The sequence below is a fragment of the Stigmatopora nigra genome, chromosome 23 (assembly GCF_051989575.1).
Source record: "Stigmatopora nigra isolate UIUO_SnigA chromosome 23, RoL_Snig_1.1, whole genome shotgun sequence".
Lineage (NCBI taxonomy): Eukaryota > Metazoa > Chordata > Actinopteri > Syngnathiformes > Syngnathidae > Stigmatopora > Stigmatopora nigra.
The window spans coordinates 4,258,934-4,272,721 of record NC_135530.1 but is presented as its reverse complement, the minus strand read 5'-3'; the positions used below and the strand labels follow the sequence as shown (position 1 = coordinate 4,272,721).

Below are 13,788 nucleotides of genomic sequence, written 5' to 3'. Positions count from 1 at the left end.
ATTAATTGGTTCCAACCTTCTGAAAAAAACACCTAAAACAGCATATCGGATTGGAAAAAATGTTTTATTTGTTCTAATTCGCCATCTATTAACAAAGTAACACATAAATAGTGGTTTAATATTAGTAAAATGTGTTTAATAGTACTAAAATTAGACGGATTTCTTTTTGCACGGCAACACGCTCGTAACATAACATAAACAAATTGAAATTAACTTGGATTATGATGTAGACACACAAAAAAATCAGTTTAACACTAAACTTCATTCTAACTTTGTTTGACATTTTAATACCTTTCTTCTCCCGGGTTGGCTCTTATTTGCCCCGCCTCCAAACTGACTTTCAGTCAATATCGAGGGTTGTTTCAGTTTGTATTCCCTTCAAAATATTCCCAAAATGATCCACACAAATGTCCTCACAATAGGATAACACACAACCACCTGCCAACAAGAAGTAGTCTCGTATTAGCGATCACTAACGGGAGCTAACGGCGACATTAACAAACCTGAAGGAAACTGGCGCTAGGACGATTGCTCGATTATTATAACAAAGTCATCCAGTTGCAACACCTCCAATTGGCGTCACATACCGATTGCTTAATTGCGACAAAGAAATAAGATGGGGGGGGAGTGCGAATAAATAATATGGAGTCTGTATTTGGAAACAGATGTCATCTTGTTGCGGTTTCTTTTCTTTCTTGAATACATTGACACAAGTGGCATCTTGGTCTACAAATGCACACATTGTAAAGAGACAATATTGAAAGGAGAGCATTGCGGAAGTGTGATAACAGTCAGGCCATGTCCAATCCCAGCCTCTAATAACAGCCCGAGAAGGTAAATATTGAATATTTACATTTGCTTACTCTATCCTTGCCTGGTGTTGGCGATAAGAATCAATATGAATCGCCGGCTTGTCCTCGGCCGCCGCTAATCCAACTGTTGATCCCGCCTTTATTAACATCCCCAGCCCCCGCCTCCAAAAAGTTTCGGTGAAGAATATTGTGATAGGATTCGCTCAAATGGTACTGGTGACATTTGATTTTGGGCAATCGCCTTGTCCGTGTGGATTTCAGTGGTACCTCGAAATACGAGCTTAATTTGTTCCAGGACTGAGCTCGTATGTCGATTTTTTTTTGTACTCAAAGGAACGTTTCCCATTGAAATGAACTAAAAACTAATAAATTTGTTCCAACTCTCTGAAAAAACACCAAAAACAGGATATTGTATTGGAAAAAAATGTTTTATTTGTTCGAATTTGCCATCTATTAACAAAGTAACGAATAACTAGTGGTTTAATGGTATACTAAAATGTGTAATAGAACTAAAATTAGATAGATTTCGCGGAGGGTAAAGAGAGGGATAGGGGGGGGACTTTTTGCACGGCAACGCACTCGTAACATAACATAAACACATTTGAATGAACGATGCAGACACACAATTACCATCAATTAACAAAGTAACACATAACTAGTGGTTTAATATTACTAATGTGTTTAATAATTCTAAAATTATACGTTTTTCGAAGGAGAGGGGGTCTTTTGCACGGCAACGCTATCGTAACATAACATAAACAAATTTTAATGAACTTGGATTACGATGCAGACACACTCAAAAATAAGTTTCATCGGACCTAACACTAAACTTAATTCTAATTTTGTATTCAAGTTTGATACCGTTCTTCTCTTCGTCTTGGCTGTTTTTGCTCCGCCTCCAAACTGACTTTCAGTCAATATCGAGGGTTATTTCAGTTTATATTCCCTTCAAAATATTCCCAAAATGATGCACACAAATGTTCTCACAATAGGATAACGCACGACCACTTTCCAACAAAAACTACTATATATTCCTCTAGTATTACTTATAAACAATATAATGTGGCAGGCCCAGCTTATACTTAAATTGAACACTTCCAAAGCAAAGAGTTGCGTTTTTCCCATCATGTTTTTTGACTTCCATTTATTTATTAACCAATCAAACTCCTTTATATACAAGGCTTATACATAAATCGACGTCGTCGACGGCGTGCTATTTTATTAGCTTCCACCACGCACATTGATCCCCACGCATTATTAACAGCACAGAAAACGGGAAAAGGATTACGATTACCGTGACATCCGTGCTTTCCTGATAAATCCTCTACTGTCTTTCCCTCTTCTCACTCGCCAATCTTTGGTATTTAAGAGCGAGAAATGATCCATAGATCATGGCGTGTAAATTATTTAGTACACAAGCATCTAAGTGCCTCAACGGGCGGTTTTAATTACCCCGTATTAGTGGCTAAAGTTGCTCTCGCTTGACTAATTCTATCCGAGTCGATGTTGTGTAGGCAAGCGTCGCTGGCATTCACACACAAAGAAACAAGTCGCAAACACACAAACCTTTACTTCTTCACATTTGCGTAATGTGACAGGTCTATGATTACTTGGTAAGCCCACGGGAGCGCTCAATAAACACCTATTTCTTCTTGTAAATCCCCCATAGCAGCCATGCTACTTTAAACAAGCCACTGTTCTTCTTCTTGGGCTGTTTTATACTTCTATATGGCCAATGCAACGCTGACATTTGAAACACAAATAAATCAACGGCGACAACGAGAGGCAAAGAGGATTACCGAGGCCTGCGCGTAGTCACACTTTCATCGACGTCTACACCATGCATCTTCACGCGGCATGAAACTCCGCCCCCGGAGACGAGATTCGCCATTGAGCATCTCGTCTTTGTGCCGGTTGTATTTGTCGCTTTGACGTTCTCGGGAGTGGGATGGAATCGTATTTCTTTTAGTGATATGCAACACGGGTCAGATCACGCTGTGTGACCATCCCAGACTTTTCAAATACAGTGGTAACTTGAGATACGAGCTTAATTTGTTGCGGGACTGAGCTCGTATGTCGATTTTCTCGTCACTCAAATGAACGTTTCCCATTGAAATGAACTAAAAACTAATTAATTAGTTCCAACCCTCTGAAAAAACACCTAAAACAGGATATTGGATTGGAAAAAATGTTTTTATTTGTTATAATTCGCCATCTATTAACAAAGTAACACATAACTAGTGGTTTAGTATTACTAAAATGCATTTATTAGTACTAAAATTATACAGAGGGCGATTTTTCCACGGCAACACGCTGGTAACATAACATATACAAATGTAAATGAAGTTTAATTACGATGTAGACTCACTCAAAAATACGTTTAATCGAACTTAACACTAAACTTCTAATTTTTTAAACAATTTTGATAGCTTTCTTCTCCTAATTTGGTTCTTTGTGCCCCGCCTCCACACTGACTTTCAGTCAATATCGAGAGTTGTTTGAGTTTGTATTCCCTTCCAAATATTCCCAAAAAGATGCACACAAATGTCCCCACAATAGGATAACCCACGACCACTTGCCAACAAGAAGTAGTATAGGGGTTTATTTATTATTATTAAAAGCGATCGCTTCACCATTCGCATTGATTAACGAGAAAAAAACACAAAAATGCAACGCCAAAACCAAATTCTCTATTCACTTGCCAGCAATAAGTTCAGCATCTTCTTTTCTCATGTAAATTTAGATTTTTAACAGTGAATTCCGACACACTGGTTTTCAAGTCACAAATCGGAGAAAAAAGTCAGAATTTTGACTTTTAAATGACTTTTGACTTTATTCCAAGATTTCTGACTCTAAAGTCAGTTCAATTCTATTCACAAATTTGTATTTATTTATTTTTTTCTTCACTAGCCCCAATCCTTTACCATACAACAAAGACTTAGTAAAATGAAACAAAAAGCGTAGATAATAGCAAGTTAGCTGACATCAGCGGCTAATAATTCTTTTTTAAAAAAGCATGTATGAATAGCCTCTGGTTGCGTCTTAAAAATAGTGATCACAGCTACAGGCCATGCAAAAAAAAAGTGAGCAAAATATGATGTATTCATGAGAAAAACTTGTGTTGACTCTAAAAGCAAGAAAGGGAGGGAAGGCGTCAGCACATTTCAAGTCAAACACAACGCTTTTTATAAGCAGAAAACAAGATTTTCGTACCTACGGGACAAGTTGTGTAAATTGCGAGGACAGAGCAGGTTCATCATTGTGATGCAAAAGGAGTCGAGATGCAGCCCCGAGGCATCGTATCGCCGAGTTTAGAGCGAGTGGGGGGGACGGGAGGGGGGCTGAAAGCAAGTATCTCAGACCTTTGATGTAGCGGCAACAAATTTACCTCGTGACAGAAGATACATGGCCGCAATAAACCACTTCTACCGCCGCTTACATATGCAATCAGATGATTCTGGCCGGGGTGTTAATTGGATCCTAACCGACGGATCTGATCCGCCAGGGTCGGTGATGGCCGTGCGCGAAGGGGGTTGTCGGAAACCCTTCCGAGTGATGAACTGTAATTCGGTGAGCTGCTTGAAGCACTTGTAATTTACCGCGTGTCACTGATGAAGAGGCCGATCCGGTGGAGGTATTACCTGAAACATCAGAGGGATGCGCTACCATCCAGTGACTCCCCGCCCTCTTTCCAGCGTATTTCCTACTTCAGCGTTTTGCCACAAGCCCGAGGGGTGCCTGACATCAAGTCGGGAGTCGCTCTAGCGATAAAAATGCCCGCTATTTTGTAGCGATAGCGTCGCAAGCAAGCGGGGGTCGCCTTGTTCAAAAGGCTTAATCAATGTCGATCTGGGTGTCGAGATAAATCCAGCACCCTCGGGCTTGTTTTAGCCTGAGATTTTACATTATGCGTCTTTATGTTGAGTATAGTTGCGTTGTACTGTTGAGTGTTTATGGATATTGATTAAGGAAAATATTTGGTAATCTATTTAGCTGGAGTGCCGACAATTTAGAACACATTTTTATGGATTCCCGATAATCTAGAGCGGATTTTTTTCGGTGTTTTTAGTTCAAAAATCGTTTTGTAAAATTGAAAAATATATTGACAAAAGCTAAAATAAACATTTTTTTAGGTCTATAAAAATCATAATGTTCAGGGCTTTTAATCCAGTTCTTTTAATCCATTTATACCAAAAAAAATTAAATATTATATCTAAAATGGTCTGTCCTACGTGAAATCAAATTGACGTTGAAGCGGCTCGCGATCCAACCCACCTCCGACACCCTTGAGCTAGAGCATAGGTGTCAAAGTGGTGGCCCAGGGCCCAAATCTGGCCCGCCGCATCATTTTGTGCGGCCCAAAAAAGTAAATCATGTGTGCTAACTTTCTGTTTTAGGATCAAATTCAAATGAAGAGTATAGATGTATATTAAATTTCCTGATTTTCCCCCTTTTAAATCAATAATTGTAATTTTTTAATCATTTTTTTCTGTTTTTAGTTCAAAAAGCATTTTGTCAAATCTAAAAATATATTTCAAAAAAGCTAAAATAAACAGAGCTATAGAAAACTGAATATTCTCGACTTTTAATCCAGTTCTTTTAATCCATTTATTTAAAAAAAAAAAATCTAAATATATCTAAAATGGTCCGGCCCACATGAAATCAAGTTGACGTTAAAGCAGCCCGCGAACCAACACGAGTCTGACACCCTTGTCTTACACCATCCTTATGGAAATTGATTAAGGAAAACATTTGGTAATCTACTTAGCCGGACTCCCGACAATCTACAGTATCGATCTCCCCTCGCGAGGCTGGTACACCGCTAGCGTGGAGTTGCGGACCCCCAGAATGGACCGTCAATAATGGCGTTGCCGGGTTGGGCCGTAATTGGATGGTAAATGAGCGGCATTGGCTCGAGGGAGTCGAGAGATCAGGAGTCGCCTTCAGTTTGGGAACGAAGAATGTGGGTGGGCGTTCGTCATTTTTCGTGGTCTTTCTGCCCGTTTTCGTGGCGTACGAGCTCTCGGCTTAATTAGCGGCGGTCCTTTCTGCCAAGGAGTCGAAGTAATTACCGTCTCGGAGCCTTCTGTTTCTCAGTGTGGCGCGACTCAGCCTGTCCGGCACCCCCCCAAGATGGAACCCTGGTCCTCGATAACCATCTTTCACCTCCCCGTTTATGGGTCGCATCTAATCATGGCTGCCTGCCACACAGTTGTTCGCTAATTGTTGAACTCGGAGCTCACGATTTTCACTCAAAATATGTTTTTTTTTTTACATAACTCGTTGTAATCTCGATTGACTGACAAGATGAATCGGTTAATTGAAAGATTATTAAAGCGAACGCTATTGTGATAGTTTATAATGTTAGAGATGTTAACATAAATGTCCAAATATGATCTTTTTTTTTTTTTAAAGTAAATCTTCTTGCATTGAAAGTTTGTTGTCATCATAAAAATTCAATGAACGAAATATTTCCATGAAAAAAGTAAACTAGCATTTTGTTATTTATTTTCTATTGTCAAACAATAGTTTTTTTTTTGGATTGCATATCATCGTTTCGTTTTTAAGTGTAATAAAAACATTTATAATAAGCACAAAAATGGGGGTTAACATATACTTTTAATTCCGATTTGAATCTTTAAAGTAATTTTCAAGTATTTTTAGCATTTTTTTAGGAGTGTATATCATCATTTCATTTTCAAATGTAGTCAAGATATTTATAATAAGCGCAAAAATGGGGGTTAACGTGTCCTTTTAATCAATATTTATATTTTTAATCATAAAATTTCAATGAATTTAATATTCTCATCAAGTAAACCAGCTTTTCGTCAATTATTTTCTGTATATCATCTTTTCATTTTTAACTGTAATTAAGATATTTATAATAAGCACAAAAATGGGTTTTAAAATGTGCTTTTCATTCCTATTTAATTTTTAAAAAGTCATTCACAAGTATTTTTGAAAAAACTGGTAAATAGGATACTTTAAACTTGAAATTTAAATAAAATACAATAAATAGAACTTGTTTTTATTATAAATTAACTGAAAATATTGCTTAACCAACTATCAAAATAATCCAAAAACGCCCCATTTCTCCCAAAAATCCTTCTCAAATCCATTGATTCCTTTTAAAATCCTAATCGAAAATCATTTCTTCTTTTCATCTATTTGCTCCGCCGCCATTATCAACAAGTAGATGCTCATTAATTTTGCCCCTTTGCGTATGAAAAAAAATCATTTCTGGTCGAAGCAATTCAACCCGCTGCTTCTTTCAATCCACCGCTCATGTCAATCAAACCCCAGCGGCAACATCTCACCAAATGGAGGTGTTATATTCCCCCAATTATCATGTCATATACTCGAAAATGTAAATGAACGCACATGTAAAATGAAATTTTTGGACTTGTCAATGAAGAATGCCAACCAGGAAAGCAATTACTTAGCTGCTTTTATCGGCTAGCTTCTGACACGAACTTAAATGCGGGTTTTTTTTGCCCTTTTCCCCTTGTTTTCTTCTCCTTTTTATATTTGTGCAAGGTTGAAAAAGGATAAACAAGTGACTGGTTGCCCTTAACTCATTTTTAGTTTAAAATTGTCATTCTTTCCTTGTTAAAAATGCCTTTTCCTTTTCCCCAAATTCACTGCATTATTCATCTTATAGGTATTTGACCATGAATGCCTTTATTTCTCCACTTTAGACAACAGCAAAGCACTTTGAAGTATAGTGCGGAATTTAAATGCAATTTTACTTTAGATATGCATGCGCATACGTTTATGTTAAATCTCCAGCTTTTGTGCAGCAAAACATCTTACAGACGGTGTCCAATTAATAGTCTTAATGAGCGCATCTTTAATGGCGTGACTGTGGGGTGATTTCTAACCTTGGAAATGTACCTTTAAGGCAAAGGGTGTCAAACTCGGGTTGGTTCGCGGGCTGAAATAACATCAAATCCATTTCATGTGGGCCATTTTTAGATGTGGGCCATTTTTAGATATAATATTTTGATTTTTTTTATTGGATTATAAGAACTGGATCAAAAGCCCTAAATATTTAGGTTTTTATAGATATAAAACAATGTTTATTTTGGCTTTTTATATGTATATTTTTAGATTTTTGAACTAAAAACAGAAAAAAATAATTAAAAAATTACAATTATTGATTTAAGAGGGGGAAAATCAGGAGATTTAATATACATCTATACAATACTATATAAAAACCTTGAATATTCAGTTTTGTATAGATCTAAAACTGTGTTTTTTTAGCTTTTTTTATTTTTAGATTTTACAAAATGATTTTTGAACTGAAAATACAGAAAAAAAAGATTAAAAAATTACAATTATTGATTTGAAAGGGGGAAAATCAGGAGATTTAATATAAATCTATACTCTTCATTTTAATTTGATCCTAAAACAGAAAGTCGGCACTCATGATTTACTTACTCGGGCCGCACAAAATGATGCGGTGGGCCAGATTTGGCCCCCAGGCCGCCACTTTGACACCTGTGCTCCAAATAAAGGGTACAATGTTTATTTGAACTTGTTTTTTCTTAGTAAGGGAAAACATTCATTTCAAATGGAAACCATTTTAAAAAAAATAATTATTACTCAATATAAAAGTGGAAAACCTAAAATATTTTTATATTTATTTTTATATTTTACTAAATGCTTTTTGACCTAAAAACACCAAAGAAAAAAATGATCAAAAAATTAGAATTATTGATTTGAAAGGGGGCAAATCAGGAAATTTAATATACATCTATAATCTTCATTTTAATTTGATCCTAAAACAGAAAGTTTGCACTCATGATTTACTTCCTCGCGCCACACAAAATGATGCGGCGGGCCAGATCTGGCCCGCGGGCCACCACTTTGACACCTGTCCTTTAAGGGTTAATAACATTGAAGATGGAAGTACGACATTAGTATTAAATCGTACACGGCAAGTTGCGTTTTTCTTTTTGGGACAGCTTTTTTTTTGCGGCGTAAACGAGACGTGGTGGTTTGAGCGGCATCCCCTTCTGTGTCGGACCCTCGTGAACAATAGAGGCAGGATTTGTTTGAATATGAATATGAATGTGCAGCAAGGGGCCGGCTACGAGTTGACCTTCAGCTGTGATTTTCAGTTCATCAGGATTAGTCAAGGCGGGCGATCAGGAGCCACTAATGCATAATGACTTCTAAAATGAAAAATGTGTAGTGACCATGCAAATGTCTCAGCTAATCAAAGAGGGGGTGTTGGGGGGTGGTATGGGGGGGTTGGGGGTGGGGGGCTGGTGTGGGGGACCTGGTGAGAAGAGCTAAACAAGGACGTGTCAAGGCCTGACAGCTAGTGAGGAAGGTGGCCTGGCCGCGATGGAGGGGAGGAGAGACACGCGCCGAAAGCAATCAAGGCGCCTTGATTAGCCCAACGATGAGGACGGGGGTGTCTTATTGGCCCCTCGACTACTGTCACGGTCGCCCGGACAACAAACACGGCCGCAACCAGTTGTCTGACTTTGTGTTGATGCTTTAATTGGCCGCCTCCGCTAAAGTCCTTTGTTGACAAGGTGGCGGAAACCTCACATTTGAGAGAATTACAAGTAGTGTTGGGAGTTAGTAGTTGGGATGCTCGACTACCACAGTGAAATGTAGGGTTTTTTTTCCCACCTACGATCACGTCGTGATGTACTTTACCGAAATTGATGGGTTGAAGTTCACCGTTGTTGTTCTTTTCTTTGGCATTATCCGGGGAAGTTAGCCAAAATGTACCGTATTTTCCAAACTATAAGGCGCACCACATTATAAGGCGCACCCTCAATGAATTTCCATATATAAAGCACACTGGAATATAAGGTGCCCTGTCTATTTTGGAGAAAATTTAAGACTTCTAAGTGTGCCTTATAGTCGTGAGAATACAGTACATGTACATATACATGTACATATACAGGTACATATACATATACATATACATATACATATACATATACATATACATATACATATACATATACATATACATATACATATACCTATACCTATACCTATACCTATACCTATACATATACATATACATATACATATACATATACACATACACATACACATACTTATACATATACTTATACATGAACATATACATGAACATATACATATACATATACATATACATATACATGTACATGTACATATACCATATTTTCACGACTATAATGCACACCGCATTATAAGGCGCACCCTCAATAAACGACACATTTTCACTTTTATTCCATATCAGCGCCCTGTCTATTTTGTAGAAAAATTAAGACTTTTAAGTGTGCCTCATAGTCATGACAATACTGTATGCTAACTAAATGACAGTAGTTTTTTCTTCGAATACAATTCCGACAACCACACTAGTATTTTTTGATCTCTTCATTTTTCTTGCCCAATGTATTAAAACCTACTTGGAGTGGCCTTTCACCGTACACTTTTATTCCATTCGCTGCTCTGATAGGAAAAGCTAAATGAGTGGAGTTCAAGGGACCTGCTAATTAAGGTCCTTGTCTATTTAAATCCTTTGCATTTCCCAATGGAAGGTAAAACAAAAAAAAAAATCAGATGAACACCCACCTGTCCTTCAACAGGATCACCATGACACGTCGGTAAACATTTTTTCTCACTTGCTGACACTTCCTCATTCTCCCACAATGCACCAGGTTCCCGTCTCTGTGGCCATGATGAGTCCCCAGGTGATCACGCCCCAGCAGATGCAGCAAATCCTCCAACAGCAGGTGCTTTCCCCCCAGCAGCTCCAAGCCCTCCTCCAACAGCAGCAGGCAGTCATGCTGCAGCAGGTAAAGTCATATTTTTTTCTTTAAAAAACCCTCCCAGGGTACGGCAAAACATTCCATATCACCTCCTATCGCAGCGGTGTCAAACATACGGCCCGCAGGCCCGATCCTGCCCGCCTGGTGGTTTGGTACGGCCCGGGGAAGAAAGCTGCATTGTATAAAAATATATGAATTTTCTTTAAAAGTTGTAGTTTTTGTATTAGGGGGCGCAGTGTTTTAGTAAAATGGTAAAACTGGGTACAGTGTTTTTAAGTTCCACAAAGCTGGTACTAAATGTTTTTGGAACATTGTTACTATTTCTGTGGTCAGTTTTATGTACAACAGACTTAAATATATGTTTAACTGTGTAAAAGTGTTGTTAAAATTGCACATACTTTATTTATGTTCTTGTTATGCTCTTGTTCATAATATATTGTTCATAATGTAAAAGGAGAATTCTGTTAATGAACATTTTGATAATTTACTCATTCTTTGCACTAATTATTAGTATTAGTGACTAATACAAAGGAAAAAAAAGTGGGATTATTGTTAGTTCTATGTCATTTTGCAATGAGTTTGATCTCAAATTAAGCTCTATTCGGTCCGCAGACCAAAGGAAGTTTGACACCCCTGTCCTATCGTATTCTCTGGACTATAAGTCGCCCTATTCTTCGGATTTGAGCTCTAAAAAAATGCGGTCATTTCATAACTACTAGCCAAAGCGCGCTAACCGCTCCTCATCACGTCCTTGACACGCTTTTAGCGAGTGGAATGGGAAATTACGTCTAATTAAGCATTTCCCACGTGCCGTCGGTTCAATTCCCTCGTCGGGGAATGCGGGCCGGCGCACGGAGCCGCGTGATATCGGCAATGGCGGATGATGTAACATTTAGGGACGTGCAGGTGTCAGAGTTTGAAGTGTGTTTCTCATTTGTGGATTTGATTAAGGCAAGGACGGTTGTTTAATTAAGATTTTCACTTGTCACAATTGTCCTTCTTGATTATGGGACGTCATTTTGTACGCCGGGCTTTTGCGTACGTCTGTCACGGCAACTTAAAGGCACTTAAATGTTCTATTATTAATCAGGAGAATTAGATTTTGATAATTGATGAGATAACGCAAGTGGCCTTGCCACAATGTCGTTCATCATGTTGGATTATTTGGGAGCATCAGTTGTTCACAATGTAAAGGAAAAACATTATTTTCCTTTTTTTATTTGGAGGAATTTACAGAAAGTGAAAAGACAAAGTATGTTTTATAAACAAAATACCGTCTTTTTAGCCTGTCCAGCTTTTAATGGAAGACAAAATGGACTCCAGATTCAAATTGAAATCATCCTAAAATTGCAGAGAATGCTTTTTATTGAACAAAAATTCAAATGTATACATTTTGTACTTAAAAAAAGAGAATATTAGGCTTTATTCTCTTTTTTGTTTAAGTATTTACATCATTATGAAAAAAATATGTACATTTGAATTTTTGTTCAATGAAAAAAACATTTACTGCAATTTTATGATTATTTTATTTGAATCTGCAGTCCATTTCGACCTTATTTTGTCTTTTCATTAAAAAAAGAGAGAATATTAGGATTTATACTCTTTTTTTTAAAGAATTTACATTTTTATGAGAAAAATGTATTTCTGTTCAATAAAAAACATTCACTGCAATTCTAGGATAATTTTATTTGAATCTGGAGTCCATTTCAACCTTATTTTGTCTTTTCATTTAAAAAGAGAGAATATTATTATATATATTATTAAGCTGGGCAGGCCAAAAGAAGGTATTTTGTGTATAAAATGTACTTTGTCTTTTATTCAAATCAAATAAAAAATGATTAGCTTCAATGCTACTGATTCAATTGAGATCAAAATATGTCTTTCCTATTAAATCCAAGTAAATTTAACACGCCTGTGTTTGTTTCCATGCAGCAACACCTGCAGGAGTTTTATAAGAAACAGCAAGAGCAGCTTCACCTCCAGCTCCTCCAGCAGCAACACCCCAGCAAACAGGCAAAAGAGGTTCGTACCATCGCCCTCCTTAACAGACATCCTCCATTGCGCCTACTTAATGCAAAGGATGCTGCCACACTCTCCATTAATGAAGTGTTTCTCGCAGAAACAACAACAACAATTCATAGCAAGTAGACCGAAAGGCGACTGGGTTCGACTCGTTAGTCCCGTGCTCACACAAACGCCGCTCATCAACGACATTGACAGCAGAGTCTCATCAAGTGAAGAAATACTGTAAATTTCTCGCATATAAGCCATATTTGTTGCTCCAAAAATGATGACTGAATCGAAGTTAAGGCTTATATGCGCACAAATTAGACTTGACATGGACGGAATTGCAAGGACGAAACGCCATTACAAAAAACTAATTTATTTTGCAGTCTATGAATGAAATTTAAGAAATAAAATCAACCGTATTTTGCATAAAAAGTGAAAAATTTCACTTATTCCTACCATACACCATTGATAGCAGTCTTAAGTGAAGAAGTACCGTATTTTCTCGCATATAAGCCATATTTGTTGCTCCAAAAATGATGACTGAATCGAAGTTAAGGCTTATATGCGCACAAATTAGACTTAACATGCACGAAATTGCTAGGACAAAACGCCATAACAAAAAACTAATTTATTTTGCCATCTACGAATAAAATCCAAGAAATAAAATCAACCGTATCTTGCATAAAAAGTGAAAAAACTCACTTGTTCCTGCCATTGTTCTCTCAGGGCACCGGTTGCACTGATCACATGACTTCCTTTTTAAATTTGTCTTAATGCCACCCAGCAATCAATCTATAGAATACCATTATCATTTTTCTTAGCATTTTCCCTTCAAAGTCCACACATTTGTACTACCTATTAAAACCATGAATATGGAGTTGAAAATTGTGAATCAGGGTGCGACTTATATAAGAGAAATTGTACAATTCAACCATTTTAAGGCTACGGCTTTTACGTGGGGCACGGCAAATACGCGAGAAAATCGTTTGGTGGCCTTCGGTGTGAAGGGCCACGCCACTTCCCGGCGGCTTTGTTTCTGTTTGTATTCGAAAAATGGTTCTATTTTGCTTCCCGCGGAATGCAGAATAGAGATTGCTCCTTTATTTCTCCAGAGGAGGCGGGACGGGGACAGACGGGAGGAGGCGTCAGGTTGCGTTCCAGTGAGCGCATGGCTAAGTTTG

At 37.6% G+C, this 13,788-nt stretch overlaps 1 protein-coding gene across 8 annotated transcripts in view; it reads left to right on the top strand.

The window, feature by feature from the left end:
- Positions 1-13,788, top strand: part of foxp2 (forkhead box P2) — a 126,018-nt gene that overhangs the window by 82,531 nt on the left and 29,699 nt on the right. For all 8 annotated transcript variants that reach the window (XM_077709726.1, XM_077709727.1, XM_077709731.1 and 5 more), the window contains 2 exons: positions 10,487-10,624; positions 12,530-12,619. In XM_077709726.1, coding sequence (XP_077565852.1) covers positions 10,487-10,624; positions 12,530-12,619 — 228 coding nt within the window. The remainder of the gene's footprint in view (positions 1-10,486; positions 10,625-12,529; positions 12,620-13,788) is intronic.